At 38.7% G+C, this 20,117-nt stretch overlaps 1 protein-coding gene across 3 annotated transcripts in view; it reads left to right on the forward strand.

Moving 5' to 3' along the window:
* The window catches only part of LOC131032376 (acyl-CoA hydrolase 2), a 256,053-nt gene that overhangs the window by 121,608 nt on the left and 114,328 nt on the right, over window positions 1–20,117 (forward strand). For all 3 annotated transcript variants that reach the window (XM_057963331.2, XM_057963330.2, XM_057963329.2), the window contains one exon: window positions 13,660–13,772. In XM_057963331.2, the coding sequence (XP_057819314.1) occupies window positions 13,660–13,772 (113 nt within the window). The remainder of the gene's footprint in view (window positions 1–13,659; window positions 13,773–20,117) is intronic.

Genomic DNA, 20,117 nt, shown 5'->3' on the forward strand with positions numbered 1-20,117 from the left:
GTGTTACAAAGTTTTGAAGGCGTAAAGCCTCTTTGAACTTTCAATGCAGCATAGTAAGGCTGCCTCCAAAGGAAGAGTCGCAACACGTGCATATGCGAACATGCATATTTTATGAGTGTCGTACCTTATGGAGGATTACCCTAGAAGTCGAAGGAGATACATGGAGATGTTAATGTGTGTTGACTTGGTATAAAGTACAGGTCAGCATTATTGCATTTAGATATTGGGTTATAATTAGTAATATTCTGTTGTACGTAATCTTCTGAAAGTATATTTCTGTGGCACCAATATTTTGAGCCATCAAAAAAATATTTTTGTTGAATATAAATTCCATATTTTCGTGTGTAAATATAAGGATTCAATGCAATATTGGTTATTTACAATATCAATTCAAACAAGCTGAAAACTATCTTAGAACAGACTGTTGCAAACTGTTTGACCAAATACCTGCGTAGTAAAACAGTGGGGAATTGCAAAAAAAAAATGGTTTAAAATTTAGTCCAGCTTATTACAAATAACATAAGGGGAACTCGTATAAGAAAAATGGCAGCTAGATCCAGATTAAATCTCTATCAATCGAACGTCCACAAACACCCTTGATCTACAACAATTATTTTGATGTTCCTACACAGTATGGCCTACAAATCACCATTAAAAAGGCTACAAACAATAGATAAAGTTGTATGGCCAGCTACAAAGTGGTATGACCAAGAAGACTAAGAATGTTCAAGCCAACTCTAAAAATAAACTCACCCAAATATGTATAAAATATATCAATACAAAAAATATCATCTCATTATAGAAGAAAAATTTGAAATCATCTCCTTAGAAACAAACAACTTCAAATCGCAGGAACTTTTCACCAAAATGTGGAAATTGCCAAACTGGAAATAAAAATTGGAAACTGAAAATCTCTATCAAATGGAGAATACGTGCAATTCTTGTGTGGAAATGAATTGAAAACCTAGGAGGGTTTTCTTTTATCTATGAAGCTTACAAATTCATAGGGTTTTTGTCCTCGAAGCTTAGAAATCTAGAGGGTTTTCTTGCTTGAGAAGAAAAGAAGAATGCACGTTCATTCTTAAGCAGTGAAATTGTTTCAAAAAGAAAGAAGACCCCTTTTAAAGCCATTCCTCTCTTAAATAACTTTATTTTGATTAAATAAAGCAATCTTATTTTCTTGACAATTATTCTTCAAAGTTATAAAAATCTAATGAAGTGTCCTTTATATTGATCTTTTGGACCTTGATTCTAGCAAAACTTTATTTAATCACTTTTAAAATCAAATGTAAATATACAATAGATTGCAGTTTTTTGTTTAGGTTTTAGAAAACCTTGTCCTCTTGCTTTTAATTCTGGGTTTTATATTTAGAATTTGTTTTATCAACTTTTTACTCCAGGAACAAACTTTTGCAGTCTTTCAAAGCACAATTGAACAAGATAATAGGTGATCAAAATATTAGGGAATGCCTTGGGAATTGCTGGTTTTAGGTTTGTACATTCTCTTTTCACTGATTTTCATATATTTAACATGAAACCCAATAGCAGTCTTTGTTTCTATCTTTTTAAGGATATTTTAGGATATTTATTTTTATTTCTATTTTTTAATTTGAGTTGTTGACAACATTTTTCTTGCTCTAATTCTTAGTAATTGAATTCCATTTACACTTTCAGTTTGCCATGTCAATATCATGTAAATGGAATAATACTATTATATAAACTAAACATACAATCAAAAAAGTTAGAAGACCTAGACTTTGAGGTTTCTTATTGGCAAATGAGAAATATAATAAAGAAAATTTTCAAAGATTTAGATTTTAAGATATATGTCAAATTAACATTATGAGAGAAGACACTACAATACAGTAATGGATCATCTTGCTAATCAAGCTAGCAATATCTAGAAGGAGGTCAGAATGAAATATTTAAAAAGGATTTGAGAAATTTCCAGTAATGCTTGACAAGTATTTTTGATTAAGGACCTGTTGTGCGTTGCACACGCTCCTTGTCGCCGATAGGGTCCCCTTTCCTGTTTTGAGCTTTCGATCGTTGTCCTGAGGTTCCAAGCAGAGTTTCTCGTGTCTCTTCGAGCGAGTTCGTGACCAATCCGTAAACTGATTGACGTTGAAGTAATGAGCCGATGAGTCCTCCTGACTAGTCTAGCTCTCGGGCATGAACGCCAAGAGCTTTGTTCCAAAATTTTGAAAATCGCCTTGGATAAACGTAAGATGGTAGGAATTGACAGATCCCGCCAAGCCAGAGCTATGAGGCTGATTGCATGAAGTTTGTCACCCGACCTTTGCAAGGTTTGGGCGAGAGATGATTTTCGCCTGCTGATGAAAGAAATTGCCCGACCGAGTGCCTTAGTATTCTGATGCCTCCCAAATCCAGATTTGTGGAACCTGGCAAAGCTAGTGGGAGGTCCGACGTTCCGTGCAAGTTTCCAAAATTGTCTAAGGGGCAGATTTCGGGCCCTGGAGCGAAAATTTCAAAGCAGATGCTCCTTGCTCGGTTCGAAAGCAATACAAAGTTCTTTTAAAATGTTGCGAAGATAGCGCTTCAAACCCAGAAAATCACTCAAAAGTCCATTTTCGGACCCCTGTTCCGAAATTTGGAAGTGCCTTGATTTCGCTAAAACATCCAAATGGTCCGAGGTCATCTTAATATGGCAAAAGTGTTATTTTCGGACCCCTGGGGTAAGAGACGTCAAAAGGAAAACACAGAAGAGAAGAAAATCATAAAGTTTAAAACGGACGCATGAGGTCCGAAAGTCCGAAAATCACTTAAGTGCGATTTTCGGACCCCAGGTTCGAAGTTTAAATTGTGAAATCTTTTAAAAACGTGCCTGAGGTCCGAAGTTCAAAACGCAAAAAAAGAAACGATTTTCGGACCCCCGAAGAAAAGCTTAAATAAAAGGCGAAAAGTTTAAAACGGACGCACTAGGTCTGAAAGTCCGAAAAGGCACTTAGGTCCCGATTTTCGAACCCCTGGGGATAAGGTTTAAAGTGCGAAATCTTTTAAAAGCGCCTCCAGCTCCGAAGATTAAATCGCGAAAAGTCCATTTTCGGACCGCTGGGAAAAGTGAAACGCGAAGTTAAAAAAGAAAGCTCTCCTTGGTTCGAAAGCGCCTCCAACCCCCGAAATCACTTAAATCCTTCTTTTCGGACCCCTGAGGATAAAACGAAGCAAAGTGTTATTTTCAGACCCCAGGTCCGAGGTTTTGAAAAAGTGTGAAATCTTTTAAAAACGCGTTGTGGTCCGAAAGCCCGATAACACTTAAGTCCGAATTTCGGACCCTTGAGAAGAAGAAAAGTAAAACGCAAAGCTTATTTTCGGACCTCAGGTCCGAAGTTTAAATCGCGAAATGCTATTTTCGGACCCTAGGTCCGAAATCGCGAAATTGAAGTGCGAGATGTTTTAAAAACTCTCCGAGGTTTCGAAAGCACCCAACGTAGGCGGTGAGTTCTCCGAAGTTTTTCCTAGATCGCCGAAGTTTGAACGGGCGCTGTGACTCCAGGGTTTGCCGAAGTTTGTAATCCGCCTCCAGCTCCGAAGTTCCAAAGTTGCGGGAGCATGCGAAAAGGGTGCTCAGGTCCGAGGTTTTTGAAGAGATCCAAAAACGTCTCTAGCTCGCCTAAAACCCCAGGGACTTCTGAAATTCGCCAACGGGTTGAGAATCTCCAAGTTTGCAAATAACGATCAAGCTCCGAATTTCATGCAGGCTGGGTGAAGCCAAGTTTAAATTCCGAAACCTCCAAATTCGTCAAAAATCCAAAGTTGGAGAGAAAATGCAATTCAAAATTTGAAAGAACTCTCCAAGGTCCGAAAATAGGAAGGTAAGACGTTGCATCAACCCCCCTCGACCATTTAAATTCAGATTGCCAAGGGTAAAACCATTTAAAATTGATAAATTCTCTTTCATCCGCCAAACCGCGAAAATTTAAATCAAAGGGATAACCATTGGGATTCAAACTTTGCAGGATCGTCCATTCACTTCACGCGACAAGGTCGGGTAATCTCTCGCCATCCGCTCCCATCAGGTAAGTACGCTTTATCGCGTATGATCATTTGAAAATGCTTAAATCAAGTAGACAAATGCGTGAAATTTGATCACAATGCTTCAATTCTTGAAGTCTGCATCTCTTTTTCATAAAGCGTTGTTCAATGCATTCGAAATTTAGAATTCACTCCCAAGGTTTAGCCAGAAATTGCATCTCTTTTCAAACTCAAGAAAATTTCCATGTTTTGCCTCTGTTAAAAATTAATCCAAAATCCGAAAGTGATAAGTATAGATGCGTAGTCACAAATCTTCAAGAATATGCTGCGGTTAAAGATAATCAAGTTGTTAGCTAAAATGATATTGCTCCATGCCCGGACTAAACTCTAAATTAATCCCGGCCTGCTGGAGCACTTCTTTTGTTATCTAACCCGCATTACCGTTCTTGTATCACCTTGTAATCCGTGTTCGGTTGTGCAGGATAGATGCCTAAATCGGCGGTGGAATCATCAAAAACACCCGCTGCAGCCGAAACCTCACGAGCATCCAAATCAGACATCCCGCGTAAGGTTAAAAGGATGAAGTATCAATATCAAAAGAGTAGGAAAAGGAAGAATTTAAGGATTCAGTGCAGAACATACTCAGACAGTTCAAGGAGATCACAGCGGAAAAGGATATGTATCGGGCCTGTGCTGAACAGACCGAGGGATACATCGATAAGCTCCTACGGCCATTGCACAACCCCTCCGAATCCCACATTCCCCCAATGGCATTGGCACAAAGGACGACGACTGAATTTGAAGGAATTCGGGATACCGCAAAGGCCGTCAAGGAATGGATACAGGACATCAAGAAAAAGGGAGAACAGATCCTTAGGGAGGTGAAAGAAATGGCTCTCCATCGAGAGCTCACTCTAGTCAGGCTGTTGGAGGTAAAGAGGGAATCCCTTCACATGCATGAAGTGGCGGCCTCTACCCTTCCCCTCATGAGAGCTCTTTTCTGGACACATGCGCAAATTCCCACACTGTCTGACATCTTAGATCCCCATGGCATCAGTGTTCTCAAGGAATGGTACTGGACCATCACCATGAAGAACGACGCCCAGGAAATTATTGACAAAGAAAGCGACGCATGTGAGGTAATTCTCGGGAACATGCAAGAACTAGGTAAGACCATCCTCTGATCAATGGTTTCAGGATGGATAAATGATCTATCTGACAGTGTAATCCGGCCAGACTGGGAAGAAAGGTTGGGAGCAGATAAGGTTTCTTATTCCATTGGAGACTTGAGTTTTGTTGGTCAGTTCCATTCAGACATATTGTGCTTCGAGTGTAATCGCTCCAGTTGGAAGGACGGTTTAAAGCACGTAGACCAGTATCTCGAGGGCATGCAGTACAAAATTCGCCACCCTCTCATGCCACCTTTCAGTCTCCTCTTTCAGTTATGTATCAAATTTCAGGAATACGTTCGCAAGGAACGAGCAGCAGGTCGTGATTTATGGCGGGAATACCTGCATGGCGAAGACCAGTTTCTAAAGAAAGAGTGTGAAACCGAAATAGAGAAAGTAGTTTCTCAAAAGTGCTTTTTTCCCTCCAAATCTTAAAGTGCACTTTTGTCCCAAAAGGGTGACAGTTGACTTTTGGTCAACAAATTGTAAAACTTTTTTATAAACCTTTTTGGATTATTCCAAATTGTTGTAATTATCCCTTTTTGGGTAGTTATTACCCATTTTGGGGTAGTTGTTGATATTTGCCTCCCATTTATGGGTATGGGTAGCACTGCTTTATGGATGAATCTGGGCCACTTATTTAGATTTAATCTAGGCCATTCATCTTTTTTGAGGCCTATTTAAGGGATTGGTTTTCCCTCATTTTGTAAGAAGTTCTTGGATTGTTGCGAAAGCTCTGAAGGAATTTGCAGGAATTAATACAATGGATTAAGACTATTTTCAAGTTTCCTTGTGAGTGCATGGTCTCCTTCTTCACTTAATTTTGAAAGCTTTTAATTATGTCTATTCATTTTACATAGCAGTTTTTAATCAAGTATCTGATAGAGTCTTCATAGTCCATACCATTAGAGAATAGCTGATTGCTTTTCTTTCCGCATGGTTAATTTGGACCATTTCATGCTCAGTTCGATTATCAAATATATATCATGAATGTAGAAATTCTAATATTGTATTTGGTAATATGAAAATCTGGTTTCTCCTTTGAAGATTGCACTAAGTTTATGCAAGCATTGTGTCTAAATGGCTGATGATGCCTAATCTAGTTTCCTGGAGGTGTCTGTCTGCTTGATTGAATCTGCTGTCTTAGTTAGAATTTACAGTTCATGTCTCTCTCTCTCTCCCTATCCTTCCTTTCTTTTCTCCCCTTTTTATCTATTCGGAAAATCTGCAGTCCTGCTAAAACAGCTTCAAATTAACCAATATCATCTGATGGAGAGATCGTAAAAGGTACCAGGGAACTTATCCATGGAATCGCCAGTCAATCGTAAGTCCCCTTGTGTTTCCAGCAAAAACACATCAAGCCATTGAGAGATCCCGCAGTCAAGACCTGACAAAAGAAACCTTGAGGTTGTCTCCTTTGATCAAACTTAGAAAACAGCATTAGAGACTTCCTTATCTCAAGAGAGAGTAGGATAATCAGTCGGCTATTCTATTCTGCGTTGGCCGTATGGAGTTTGCAGCAATGCGATTTCAGACACGTCAACAAGACCAAATAGTTTTTGAGGGGACTCCAAAACCCCTTGCAACAAGTTTTGAAGGGACTTTAAACGCTCGGATTTTGCATGGATCCGAAACCCAAAGAAGAAAACTACAAAAAAAATGAACAAAGGCAACTCGCAGCCCACCCGTAGCCTAACAACAATGATTAAGCATTAAAGAACCAGTTGTAGGAGAGAAAGGCCGAAGCCAAACATGAGAAGAAACAGAGAAACATGAGCATAGGGTTTTTCCAAGCTCCCTCAATCTTAGCAATGGATTTTAGCAAGGCTCCCATAACCTTAACTTTAAGAATGAGCAACATTGAGATCACCTTACCCTTCAAGATCTCCACCTCAATAGGAGAGAAGGGAGAAAATGCCAGCAAAAAGGCAGCAGCAACACCCTTACATCCAAGAAACAAGGTGCCATCAGCTCCCCAACAACATCTCTCAGCATCATCAGTAGCATCCAACTCCACCTCAATAGAAGATAGGTCATTTCCAGCAACATCCATCTCCACCTCAATAAAAGATAGGAGCACCTCTAAAGAAAAACAAAGACAACCGAAGATGCTAAAACTGAAGCATAAAGGCCAAGGCCAGAGAAATAAAGAGGAGAACGACCAAACCTCCAAAAAAGAGAGTCCCAAGAGACAAAAGAAATAAACAAAAAGAAGTAGCCCTCAACAACATAGAGATCTCAAAACCAAACAGTATAAATGAGATCTGCATGAAAATAACCTCTCCCATAAGAACAAGAAAAACAAATAAGTGCAGGGAGACATGGGGTAAAGAGAAATTCCCGTAGAAGCATCGTAAGGGCAAGGCAACATAACCACCACCATCAGCCATGGAAGCCTCATCATCACCTTCCTCAACATTAGGAGCCTTAGCCTTGCTCCCATCGCTCACATCTTTCAACAACCCAGAAAGTGTCCACCAGAAAATGGCACAGGGAGCACCAAATAAGAAGGGGATAAACCCCACAACCCAAACAACCCCACAACTGCAAATAAGGAGCACACCGAACAGCCCAACATGGGCCGAATCAGTGAAGCCCAAGCAGGGAAAGCGAAAGCTCCAAACAGCAACAACTGCATCAATAGTGACACCCCTAATGATGCCCTGAGCAATTCTGCCCACACCAAACGCCCAAGCGCGGATCTCGCCTCTAACCCCCAAACTGGCAGCTAGAAAAAGACAGCAGCAAGCAGCTAAGGACATGACCATATCAACAAGTGACACCAAACCCATAACATCAGTGCCAAACCCCCAACCCCCCAAGACCCTCGAACCCTTGCACACCATCCACAAGATCAAATCCAACACAAAAACCACGGCAGTAGGCAAAGGGGGGGACCATCATTGCAATTCTTGACAAGTGTTAATTGCAATGGAAACATGTAATGTCCCCTTGTTGAAATATGTTTTATCAATAAATAATAATAATAAATTAAAATATAAAAGAATAGAAATAAAATTTAACATAATCAAAATTTATTTAAGTTTAATAAATGGTCAAAAGGCATGAAATGAAAAGTTGTGACTCCCTCAAACATGAGATATAAAAGGGAGAGAAGAGAGCATCATTTGGGGAGAAAAGAGATGAAGGAAAAAAAGGAGAGGAAAGGAATCAAGGAAGCATTAATGGGAAGAAGATAAGGAAGTGACTCTTCCAAAGGGGCAGCAATGATGAAGGGTTGGGACTCTTTCAAAGGGTGGTAATTGTGAAAGGTTGTGACCATTATGAAGAGGTATGACTCTCCCTCACATTGGAGGGTATAAAGGGGAGAAGTTTTCATTTGAGGAGATAAAAAGGGGAGATGAATTTGACGAATAATATATTATACTCAATGGCAACAAAGTGGTGACTCAATTCTTATGAAAGTTAGTGACCCTTCGACCAATAAGGTATAAAGGAGAGTTCATTCCAAGCATTGAAGGGGCTTATCAATTAATGGACGAAATCAATACAATTAACATCAATTCTCCTAAGAGAGCAAAGAACCTTCAACAATCAAATACAAATCGAACCATTAATCAATAGCACTCAACAAAAAGAGCAGCGCTCAACTTTCAAAGAGGGAAACATCATTGAATTGAACCTCTGTCCAAACTACTGTAGCAAACTGAAAATCCATAACTTGCAATAATTCTACAAGTATAGTGGGCAAGATTTAGTGTTCTCCCAAAAGGGGACATTACAAGTGGTATCAGAGTACCATTGCTGCCTCGTGTGGGCTAAGTGATGAATTGAATTACCCCAAGAGATGCATATGGTCTTGGTTGGACGTTCTTGCCTCTTGTGGGCTAAGTGATGAATTGATTATCCCAAGAGATGGATCTGGTCCTGGTTGGACGTTCTTGCCTCTTGTGGGCTAAGTGACGAATTGATTACCTCAAGAGATGGATCTGGTCTTTGTTGGATGTTCCTGCCTGTTGTGGGCTAAGTGATGAATTGATTACCCCAAGAGATGGATTTGGTCTCTGTTGGACATTCCTGCGTCTTGTTGTTTAATTGATGAATTGATTACCCAAAGAGATAGATTTGCTCCTGGTTGGATGTTCTTGCCTCTTGTGGGCTAAGCGATGAATTGATTACCCCAAGAGATGGATCTAGTATTTGTTGGACGTTCTTGCCTCTTGTGGGCTAAGTGATGAATTGATTACCCTAAGGGATGGATTTGGTCCAGGTTGGACGTTCTTACTGCTTGTGGGATGTGATGCAAATGGCCATGACTTGGATATTGTGTGCTCTTGGACTTAGTTGTGTTGGGCAGTTTACTGGCACCCTTTCGAGTTCCTACCGAATTAAGCAATGATTAGTTATAGTTTAATTAGCTAGTCATAATATTTATTGTAATCTACCTGTTCACTATGTCTACATATATTTATGTGTATGCTTAGTGTATTTATGTGCATGGTTTGTGTTTAGTTCATGCCTGATATGTTCCCAACATGTCTATTCCATGAATATCTATGATTATTGCCTTGGGTTGATCTAGAATATGAAAATAACAAGAGTAAATTAAAATGATATGAATTTATTTAGGGTAATAGACATGTGAAGATCACCAATGCTTTAATGCAAAGAGATTTCCATGATATTGTGCAAACATTGGGTCAACCAAATTAAATAAGAAATCCAAATCTCCAAGGTTTGGTTTGGGACCTTCATGATTTAGTTTATAGAAACCTACATTGCTTGAGGACAAGCAATTTTGGAAATGGCAGACTGTAATGTCCCCTTGTTGAAATAGGATTTATTAATAAATAATTATAATAACTTTAAATATAAAAGAATAAAAGTAAAATTTAATATAATTCAAATTTAGTTAAGTTTAATAAATGGTCCAAAGGCGTGAAATGAAAAGTTGTGATTCCCTCAAACATGAGATATAAAAGGGAGAGAAGAGAACTTCATTTGGGGAGAAAGGAGATGAAGGAAAAAAGAAGAGAGCAGAGGAATTGAGGAAGCATTAATGGGAGGAAGATAAGGAAGCGACTCTTCCAAAGGGGCAGCAATGATGAAAGATTGTGACTCTTTCAAAGGGTGGTAATTGTGAAAGGTTGTGACCATTATGAAGAGGTGTGTTTTTCTCTCACATTGGAGGGTATAAAGGAGAGAAGTTTTCATTTGAGGAGGAGCTAAAAAGGGGAGATCAATTTGATGATTAATATATTATACTCAAGGGTAACAATGAAAAGTGGTGACTCAATTCTTATGAAAGGTGGTGACCCTTCCACCAATAAAGTATAAAGGAGAATTCATTCCAAGCATTGAAGGGGCTTATGAATTAATGGAGGAAATCAGTACAATTAACATCAATTCTCCTAAGAGAGAAAAGAACCTTCAACAATCAAATATAGATTGAACCATTCCTCAATAGCACTCAGCCAAGAGAGCAGCGCTTAGCTTTCAAAGAGGGAAACAACATCGAATTGAATCTTTGTCCAAATTACCACAGCAGACTGAAAATACATAACCTGCAATAATTTGTAATATCCCGGATATTTTTTGTTTTGTTTTTAAGACCAATAAGAATCATCAACCAACATATAACCCGTTAAGGTTAGAAAGTATAAACTCAAAGCTTGCTAAAAATGCAACCCTTCCACTTTTTGATCACCAAGTGCCCAATGTGGGAAGGTGAGAGCATACGATGAAGAGGGGATCGTTAGATCACAAATCTGCTGAAATGATAAAGTAAATACAATACTGGGCAACAAGCCAGCCCCTTCCGCTTATCCAGCGGGAAAGTAAGAAACTTGGTAGTGAACCAGCCAAGAGAAACATACAGCAAACACAAATCACCCAACTGCAATATTTCAGCGAGATGACTGAATTACAAAAACTCAATTCGACCGCTTATGCAGCAGGAGGACCATTACAACCAATCATCACTCAACTGCTTATGCAGCGGGAGGACTGAATTACTGTTTAACTGATGTAGGCAGCAAGCCAACCTCTTCCACTTTTTAGTGGGATGAGAGTTTACAAGCCAGAATGGGTTAGTAGTACTACTACTTAACCTTACAATAACAGAGAGAGTGAGAGTAGAAGAGTAATGCTGAACATCAAAGATAATAAACATGAAACTCTACTAACATCAAAAGTGTAGGCTGGAAATGCATAACCAGCAGCCTATGAACCCACTAAATCACTCATATCTCTCTCAATATTTACCCAATTCACCCAAAATCAGTCCTAAACCAACAGTAGACCAGCAACGATGAAGACAAACCAAAGGTAATATCAAAACACCCTCATTTATTTGGCACGCATCCCAATGCACCTTCTAAAATCCACACCTAACCAGATAATTTCGATTTGCAATATTAAATTCCGTACTCAATGCAAGGTGCTAAAAACTTATAGAATGAATTGCCAGTAGCAGGAAGGATGAATGAGCCAGTACCTAGAATGACCAGACACTCAGGCAAAGAGGTGTGATCGAAAATGTGCTTTAGCCACAGGTAAACCAGCAACTCCAAAAATCGCTCCAAACACCAAAATGACTAAGATATGCATTGAAAGAATGGTAGATTATAGCACACAGCTAGGTACTATATTTCAAGTACAAAACTGGAAAGCACTAGGGAGCCGCACTCCGAAGCCTCAAAGTTTTGACGCCAATCCAGCAGCATAACAATGCAAATTTTCAAGATGTCCAGAATGAGAGCCCAAGGATCATATTTATAACTTCTTGCCTTCCCAACTGCAAATGCAAATGGTGCCAAACTTCTCTCAAATTCAACTTCATTTCACCTTATGTCTCCCCACTCACTTGGTGCCCACTTACCTTTCCTAGGTAAGTTCGAACTTCCCCAAGGTGGCGTCATTTTTGCAAAACAAACATTAGACCATAGATGTTTTAATCGTCTAAATGGCCACCATAATTCGCCCTTTGACTTAGGAGATAATCAAATGAACATTACTTAATTAATTTTCCTAAGTCTTCTCCACAATTAATCAGTAACTGCAAATATTTAAATATTAAACCTTTGACAAAGATATAATATTTAATTAAATTACTTATGACTCCCATACTGATCATTAACAAAAACCGGGATGAAGTGGAGTGAAGAAGACCAAAGAACTGGTGCAAGACCAGGACCCTGTCCACTGCCAAAAATAGAAACACTCCATACTGCCACTTACTAAATTAGTAAGTCATGAACTACTGCTCCGAAAAGCATGATCTTCGCACCCAGTGATAGAGCATGGAAAGCTCAGTAGGACAGTATCATCAAAATAACCAACCCCTGACCTACTAAAAATAGTAAGTTCTCGCCTCATCAATGTTTGAAACCCTAATTCTTCATTCCACATCGCCTACGGGTCTCAGGAATAGGCCAATGGACCACTGAAAGTACATCATCGAGAAGGGGACATTACATAATTCTACAGGTATAGTGGGCAAGATTTAGTGTCCTCCCAAAAGGGGACATTACAAAACATCTATAATGCTCCACACCAATTCATAACAGACTTAAAAAATATTTTAATCTCGGACAGAAGCAAATCTGAACAAATGACTAAGATTCTGTTCAAATAATGTCTGTTCTACATCACAAAATAACAAGGCATCAATGTGGAAGGTGTACAAAGTGATCATACACAATGATGTAGAATTCACTTACGGTAATAAATGGTAGTTTTAAAGCTTCTTTATCTTGCACATTAGTGGATTGTGGAGTTAGACAACTTTGTCACTAGCATATTGAAGAATGGCATTGCATCATGGATGTTCTCTGTAGTATGGTGGTTAGGTCTACCCAGGCATCAAATATAGCTGTGGATGATAAATTTTATGGCAGGCTGTGTCGGGGTGAATTCTATAACTAGATTGAGTTTTCCACTCAGACTCATGAATTTTTCTTGTTGAAGCATAGGGTTTTCCATACGACCACCCAACATTCTATTAGATCATTTTGAGATTCATTTTGAGATGAAGTATATACTTAGGTGATTCTGGATGGAGACCTCAAAGCGGATACCATATATTACCCTGCTTGACCATCTGTTTTTAGATGAAGGCCTTTGGGTACACATGTAGCAGGTGCTAAGGGGCATGCTCATGCCCATAAAGGTAACTGACCAACCACTAATAGTTGCAAGCAGGTGGTTATAGAGGAAGGAATTTTGTACTTATTCTGGTTTTTACTTTTATGCATGATACTAGTTGCCAACAAAAGTTCTGCATTGAATATGTATGCATAGAAAGTTGACCCAAATATTATTACTTTAAAAATAAATTGTTATGCAAGTTATTCTGTTTTTCAAGAATAGTGGCAATCTACACACAACTGTACTTATTGTTTTGAAGTTGCCTTCTTAAAAAGTATGCATGTTTTGAACTGTTGAACAGTTAGAGAAACAAGTATTGGTTGTTTTATTATAATGATGCAATCAAAATGTCAGGATGGTCACATTTAATTGATTTTCATTGCAGTGCCAATTATTTATCATGTTCATCGTGTTCGTGATGGAAACAGCTATTCTACTCGACATGTGGAAGCAATACAAAAAGGGCATGTTATATTCACACTGTTTGCTTCATTTCAGGTAATAGTGCCTCTTAATGAAGGATCTAGGCATCGGTTTTCTTCAAGAGGAATAATGATTTGTTTATCTTTACAATTTAGTTATAATTATCAATGTTCATATATCTTTGGTTATCATGCTTTCTATTAATAAATCTAGTGTTTAATTATATTTTAAGAATAAAAATTTAGATTGGTAGTGCCTTATTTTTCAGAAGCTGTATGATATACTATCACATTTGATTATTATCTTGAATTTGGCCAGACGACTTGATCTCTGACAAAGTAGCATGCTTTCTTTGTTTTTTTTTGGATTGATGAGATTCCTATCATATCTTATCAGTGTCCTTGCCCTTGCATAGTTGAAAAATGACTTATATAATGCTCTATGTTATAATCTTTAGTTGTAATAGCTTCTCCTTGTGTAGTTAAAGAGATAGCACAAGGAAAGCAAGCTATACATATAATTTTGGGCACTCTTAAATTATACTTTCATGATTGTCCACTGTTGGAAATGCTGTATATCAGTTGGTGCCTTAAAATGGTGCCTTTTGCTTCGGTTTAGATCCTTATCCATTTTCCCTCACATCCCCTTGCACTTCTCTAATGTATTTTTAAGTTTTTTGATTGGCCCATCGTTGAGCTCAAGGTCACCAGGAGACGGGGGTACTTGGAGACTTCAGAGACTAGTACTGGTATCAGCATGGCTAATTTCCAAAAGTAGGAGACAGGGGGGTGCTTGGAGATGGCTATTTTTTTTTTTTTTTTAATATACTTTAATAATTTCCAAAAAATATTATGACATAGAACTTTGACATGACATGTATGCAAAACATGGAAGCATTTATAAGTCATGTGAACTATTTAATGATTAACTTTGAATGAGAGGCCTCAAAAAAACATGGTCTCACGTAATGCCATGATTGGAGGGTTTAAAATTTTGAAAACAGATGTAAACAAATGACTGCCATGATTTGCAACCCCAGTGTTGGGCAACATTTGTAATTTTTGGGAGCGTTTCACTCCTTTGGGGCAGCTTCAATGCTTCCAGCAATGGATAAATGATGGAAAACAATGTTTTTATTTTGTTTTTAACCTTTTTACTTGCATTTTCTCAGAGGAGACTTGCAAGAGATGGCCACAAACTTGGCGGAAGACAGGAAGGCGATGGGAGACGTGGAAGTGAGGTCTCTGGCCAAAAACGAAGTCTTTGGGTGCGCGAAATGAATTCGAGATGTGTTTTTGTCTTGGAGATGTGTCTCAAGGAGGTGATGTGTGTCTGTTGACGTGTATTTTGTACACCATCATACACAGAATAAAATACCTAAAGGCATCTTATCCTCTCTTGAGAAAATAGTCTCTAACTGCTGAAGATTCGCGTAAAGGATCAGTTAGGTAGACTCCAAGGTTCTTTGATGTAGGGTCTCTATGTGTGGACAAGCTCCAGTGGTATGATGTGATTTGCTGGGATCACAAGGGGACTTACATGTGATGATTGAACTTCCGATCTGCTTTGCTGGACACAGGCTCTTACTAACTTAGATTAAAAAAATGGAAAAAGGATAAGGGCGAAGAGAGGATCTAATCCTAATACTAAGAATGTAGGAGCAATGACTTGATTTTTGATGAAACTCTAACTAGATCTTGTTTTGACATCAATGGAACATCTACACAAGACTAGTGCGATCTTCTAAGGGAGCTTTATGATGTTCAAATCATCACCGCAGGCATAGATACCATCCAAGTTGATGCATATCAATGAAGAGGCAACAAATTGAAATTGAGCTTAGGCTGAATGATCCAGTTGACTACGCAAGGCAAGTCTGCAATCAACAAACTGCTAGTAGTATGGATGTACGAATTCCACCATCAATCAATCACATTTCCTCCATTCATCTAATCATCTACCATCTAGGATTGAAGACTCAACAAGAAACCATGCAAATTGCAAGAAAACGACATATTTCACCATTACTTCAATGAAAATGGAGTTTGTTTACAATCAATGGCAACAATTTCTTGCCTTGTCCTCCTATTCTACTCTAATTGCTTCCAACTATTCTCCAACTATTCTAACTATTTACATGCTATCTCTAACCTATTGCCAATTTATTGCTAATTTTTTTACAAATGAAATGTCTGGGCTTATATAGTGCCCACAATACAATTTGATGGCTTAGATCAATTCAAGATCAATGGCCAAGATTTTACAATGAAAACCCTAATTAGGGTTTGTTACAACCATTACATAACATTTAATGCTTGACCAATGATAAAATTGTATTGCTTGGACACATGTCCCTTCTAGAAAAATCGACCAATGGATAGTCGGGGTAGGTACATCGGAGTTTGTGCCACCTTCCATGAGTTAAGTACATTGAATCTGGACATGCTGAGATGGACCTCACTGATTGGAGACGTGATGACTAGGATGCCACCTCATTTGACACTTGTAGCTTGCTGGATATTCAATTTGATGTCGTTGAGAGGCTATCTTTAATTAACTCTTGTTCTAACTCCTTTTGTCCTTGATGTGCAAGATGATGATGTACCTCGCCTTGGAACGCTGGATTGAAAGAGGTCGCCCTTGTCCTGGCTTGATCGTCCTGGCGAAGACCGTCCTGGCGAAGACCGTCCTGGCGAAGACCGTCCTTGATCCGGCTTGATTTTCCTTGAAGAGATCTCCATTTGATGCCTACACAACATTTCAAAATTAGTACCATGATTTTGCAATACATAACATAAATTAGAGAGCAAATTTTAGGAAACTTAATGATAAGTCCTTTATTAATCATTTCCTAAAAAAGACTGAGCTAAGGCAAAACAAAATTCCAAAATTCAAAATTAAGGAAATGACGATGAACAATTCAAAATCAAGACAATAAAACCAATATCGCCATACCTCAGGAGAGAGCTAACTCTAGAATGCAAATGAGAAAAATTTGCCTAGGCAAAATTGACGTATAGATAGTCTTCAACGTGATCTTTTCTTCAAAATATCAATTTCGCCACCTTTTGAGTTGTCCTTGACGTGATCTTCAATGCCTTTGACAATTCGCACCAATAGAAACTTCAAGATTCGCACCACCTTGCTTGGAATGAAATTCGCTCCTTTGAATACAACTTCGCACTTCTCAAATCGCATGTGAATGAAGAATGATAATGTGAAAATGAAGATTTCACCACCCTCCCTTTATAGCGCTCACACCACAATTACCATATAGGCCGACTTGGAGATAAAACCACTTTTTAAAATGATTTTTAAATTAAAATGACAAGGCCGACCTCCCTTTGCATCGCTTCAAATTCGATTTTTATTAATTAATTAATTAATTAATTATTAATGCCTTACGTTTTTTAATTTGCAAATTTCGATTTTAATAAAGGCAAAAATAATTAATAAAAGATCAACGCCATATTAAATGCTAATTAAATTAGATTTTCAATTTTATCGAACTTAGCATTTAAGGAAATTTGAATTGTTTATTTGGCGCCAAAACTATGAAAACAAAGGGGACGTACCTCATCGCTCTGGTCCCTTGGAGAGGGACAGGAGCGATTTAACATTTTTGTCCTGATTTTGCATTTCTTACGTCCAACTCCTTCATCTCCACGTTGAAAATCGATCATCTTGATAGGTTCTTCGCATTTGATTGCTTTGCATGTGTGCTTAAGTGCCTTTTGAGTGTACATCGCCCTGGTCCTTGTCCAAAGGACAGGAGCGATCTTCTTGTTTCCACGTTCATCTTGCATCTTTGTTCCTCGTTCTTTCATTGTTGGCGAATAACATCCTTTGTTCGTGTCTTTTGCGCTTATTCCATTTGCTCGCATGAAGTTTTGGGCGTATTTTAAGGGGTCATCGCCCTTGTCCCTTGGAGAGGGACAGGAGCGATCCATGTCCTTTTCCTTGACCTTGGCAACTTTACACTTTGATCTCCTTTGCAATGTCTTCTAGACGCCGTCCTTCGCTCTTCCTAACCTCGCTTTGCTTTGATCTTGAAGGAACGTGAGTATTTTGATAAGATCGCCCTGGTCCTTGTCCAAAGGACAGGAGCGATGTGAGGCTTTTACATTGTTTGGCGATGTTTGGACGTTGAAAACCCTTGCGAATTATCTTCATACGATGCCTTGGACCCTCTAAAACATTGCGAAGTCTTGTCCTTACGTAAATTTTGCATGAAATGACCAATGCATTCAACATCGCCCTGGTCCCTTCCTGAGGGACAGGAGCGATCTAGGCTATAGGGTGCGAATTTCATCATTGCGACGACCTTTGAATGTTTGTGCTTGCTAAAAAAGTCTTGAAGTGTCCCTCGCCACCTTGACTTAACTTGGATCGTCTTTGAACTTGCGTAGGAAGCAACATCATCCTTGTATCGCCCTTGTCCCTTGGAGAGGGACAGGAGCGATCCTCCTTTTGTAGCCTTTATCTCACCTTGCCAGGTTCCAAGTCTGTATTCAATGAACTCGTCCTTCTTCACTCTATTCGTTCATGCCTTGACATTGTTTGTAACTTTGCAAGAAAATCATTTATATCAAAAATCGCTCTGGTCCCTTCCTAAGGGACAGGAGCGAACTAGGCATTTAGCACTGTTATGGACGTCCCAAAAATCTTCAATTTATATTCAATGCATTTATCTCATGTTTTTCCTTGTTTTTGAACGTAAACTTGCCTTGACATTTGCCTGGATTCTGTCTAATGAAGGAAATCGCTCTGGTCCCTTGGAGAGGGACAGGAGCGACAAGGTACCTCGCCCTGGTCCCTTGGAGAGGGACAGGAGCGAACTTTGCATTCTGGGTTATTCTCCTTCATTTTTGCATCTCAAATTATATTCATTTGGCAAAGCATCTTCCTTTGGACCCTTTCAAATTGTTAAGTCATCGAAATCTTGCAAGGACAAGGTGAAATTTGATTTGTAGCTCCGGTCCTTCACTGAGGGACAGGAGCGATTTTCCTCCTGGAGGCATTTCTGTGCTCATAAAAATCTTCAATTTATATTCAATGGAAAGATATCGTCGTTCTCCATCACTTCCAACTTGAAATTTGTCTGGACTCTGCAGGGATGATGAGATATTTGAAAATGAGCTCCCGTCCTTCACTGAGAGACAGGAGCGATTTTGCTCCTACAGGCCAAAATAACATGATTTTTCACATTTTAACACTTCACGAGGCGAAAACAAATCAATTCCAATGCCCAGGATCAAAATAAAAAAAAGTCAAAATTTGGTCAAAATATTCAATCGGACAAAAATTCACATTGACTGTCAACATTTAGACAAATTTAAGCTCTGCATTAACATTCCTATTGAAAATTAGACCATTTTGGCGAATTCATTGCATTCAAAATTTGCATCCTAGAAAAGAAGCTCGAAAACTCTCAAAAAAAAACGACTGGACTTTGGCTTGAAAAGGCAAAATTTAAAACCCTAAGGCTTGACCCTAAATCCAGACGACTAACAAACTAACAAAACCCTAAAAAAAAGCAAAGCGAAAACGAACAAAACGAGCAAAAAACATGGGTCCCCATTTGCAATGGGGCGATGTGTGAAAACGTCACAACAGTGTCCCGATTACAAAGGTTGAGCTTATTCATTTATACTTTTTGCACCAATGGGCTTCATAGTCTATATTGCTTGGCTTATTCATGTATAAGTTTTTGCACCAAGCACATTGTTGGATTCTAGAGAAAAACCTTCTCAATAGTTTGAAGGCATTGATGTTGGCAGTCATTGTTTCTCAATGGATGCAATACTTGTGCTCCTTTATGTCGTTGGTCAATTGTACAATATTCTTGTGAGTGTGGTGTTTCGGATTCATGATTTATTTTTTACTGGACCAATTGTTGGATAGTATCCTTCGAACAATTGATACCTCTTAGTAAAGCAAGTTGGATTGTGTTATTCTCATGAGACGTGCTTACATTAACCCTTCCATTGGATCTCAAATTGACTAGAGAAATGGTAGGTTAAAGGGTCTTGATTTTATTGAGATTTATTGGGACTTGGCTCATTTTTGGTCATCCCATGAGGATATGAAGTGTAAAAGAGGTACTGCCGGCTGTATTTTGAATGATAAAATGTTGGTTAATCCAAGCATTTGGTGGAGGGGTTTTTGTTGACATATGCATAGTATCAACAAAGAGGTTTGTTATATTTGTAACTCGGTGTACTTTTGGGATGCACTAGTGAAAGATTACCATTCCCTCAAGGGGTAGTAAGGGTGCTTGTATATGAATAGATGTGTAGAAACTCTTACCCTATTTGCTACGTTGAGAGGCCTAAAATAGTTGATTAGTAGCTATAGGTGCATAATTTTTTTTCTTATATTTAGTTTATTTACTTTGTTGCATCATACACACCTAAGGTA

This window comes from Cryptomeria japonica, chromosome 8 (genome assembly GCF_030272615.1).
Source record: "Cryptomeria japonica chromosome 8, Sugi_1.0, whole genome shotgun sequence".
Taxonomy (NCBI): Eukaryota; Viridiplantae; Streptophyta; class Pinopsida; order Cupressales; family Cupressaceae; genus Cryptomeria; species Cryptomeria japonica.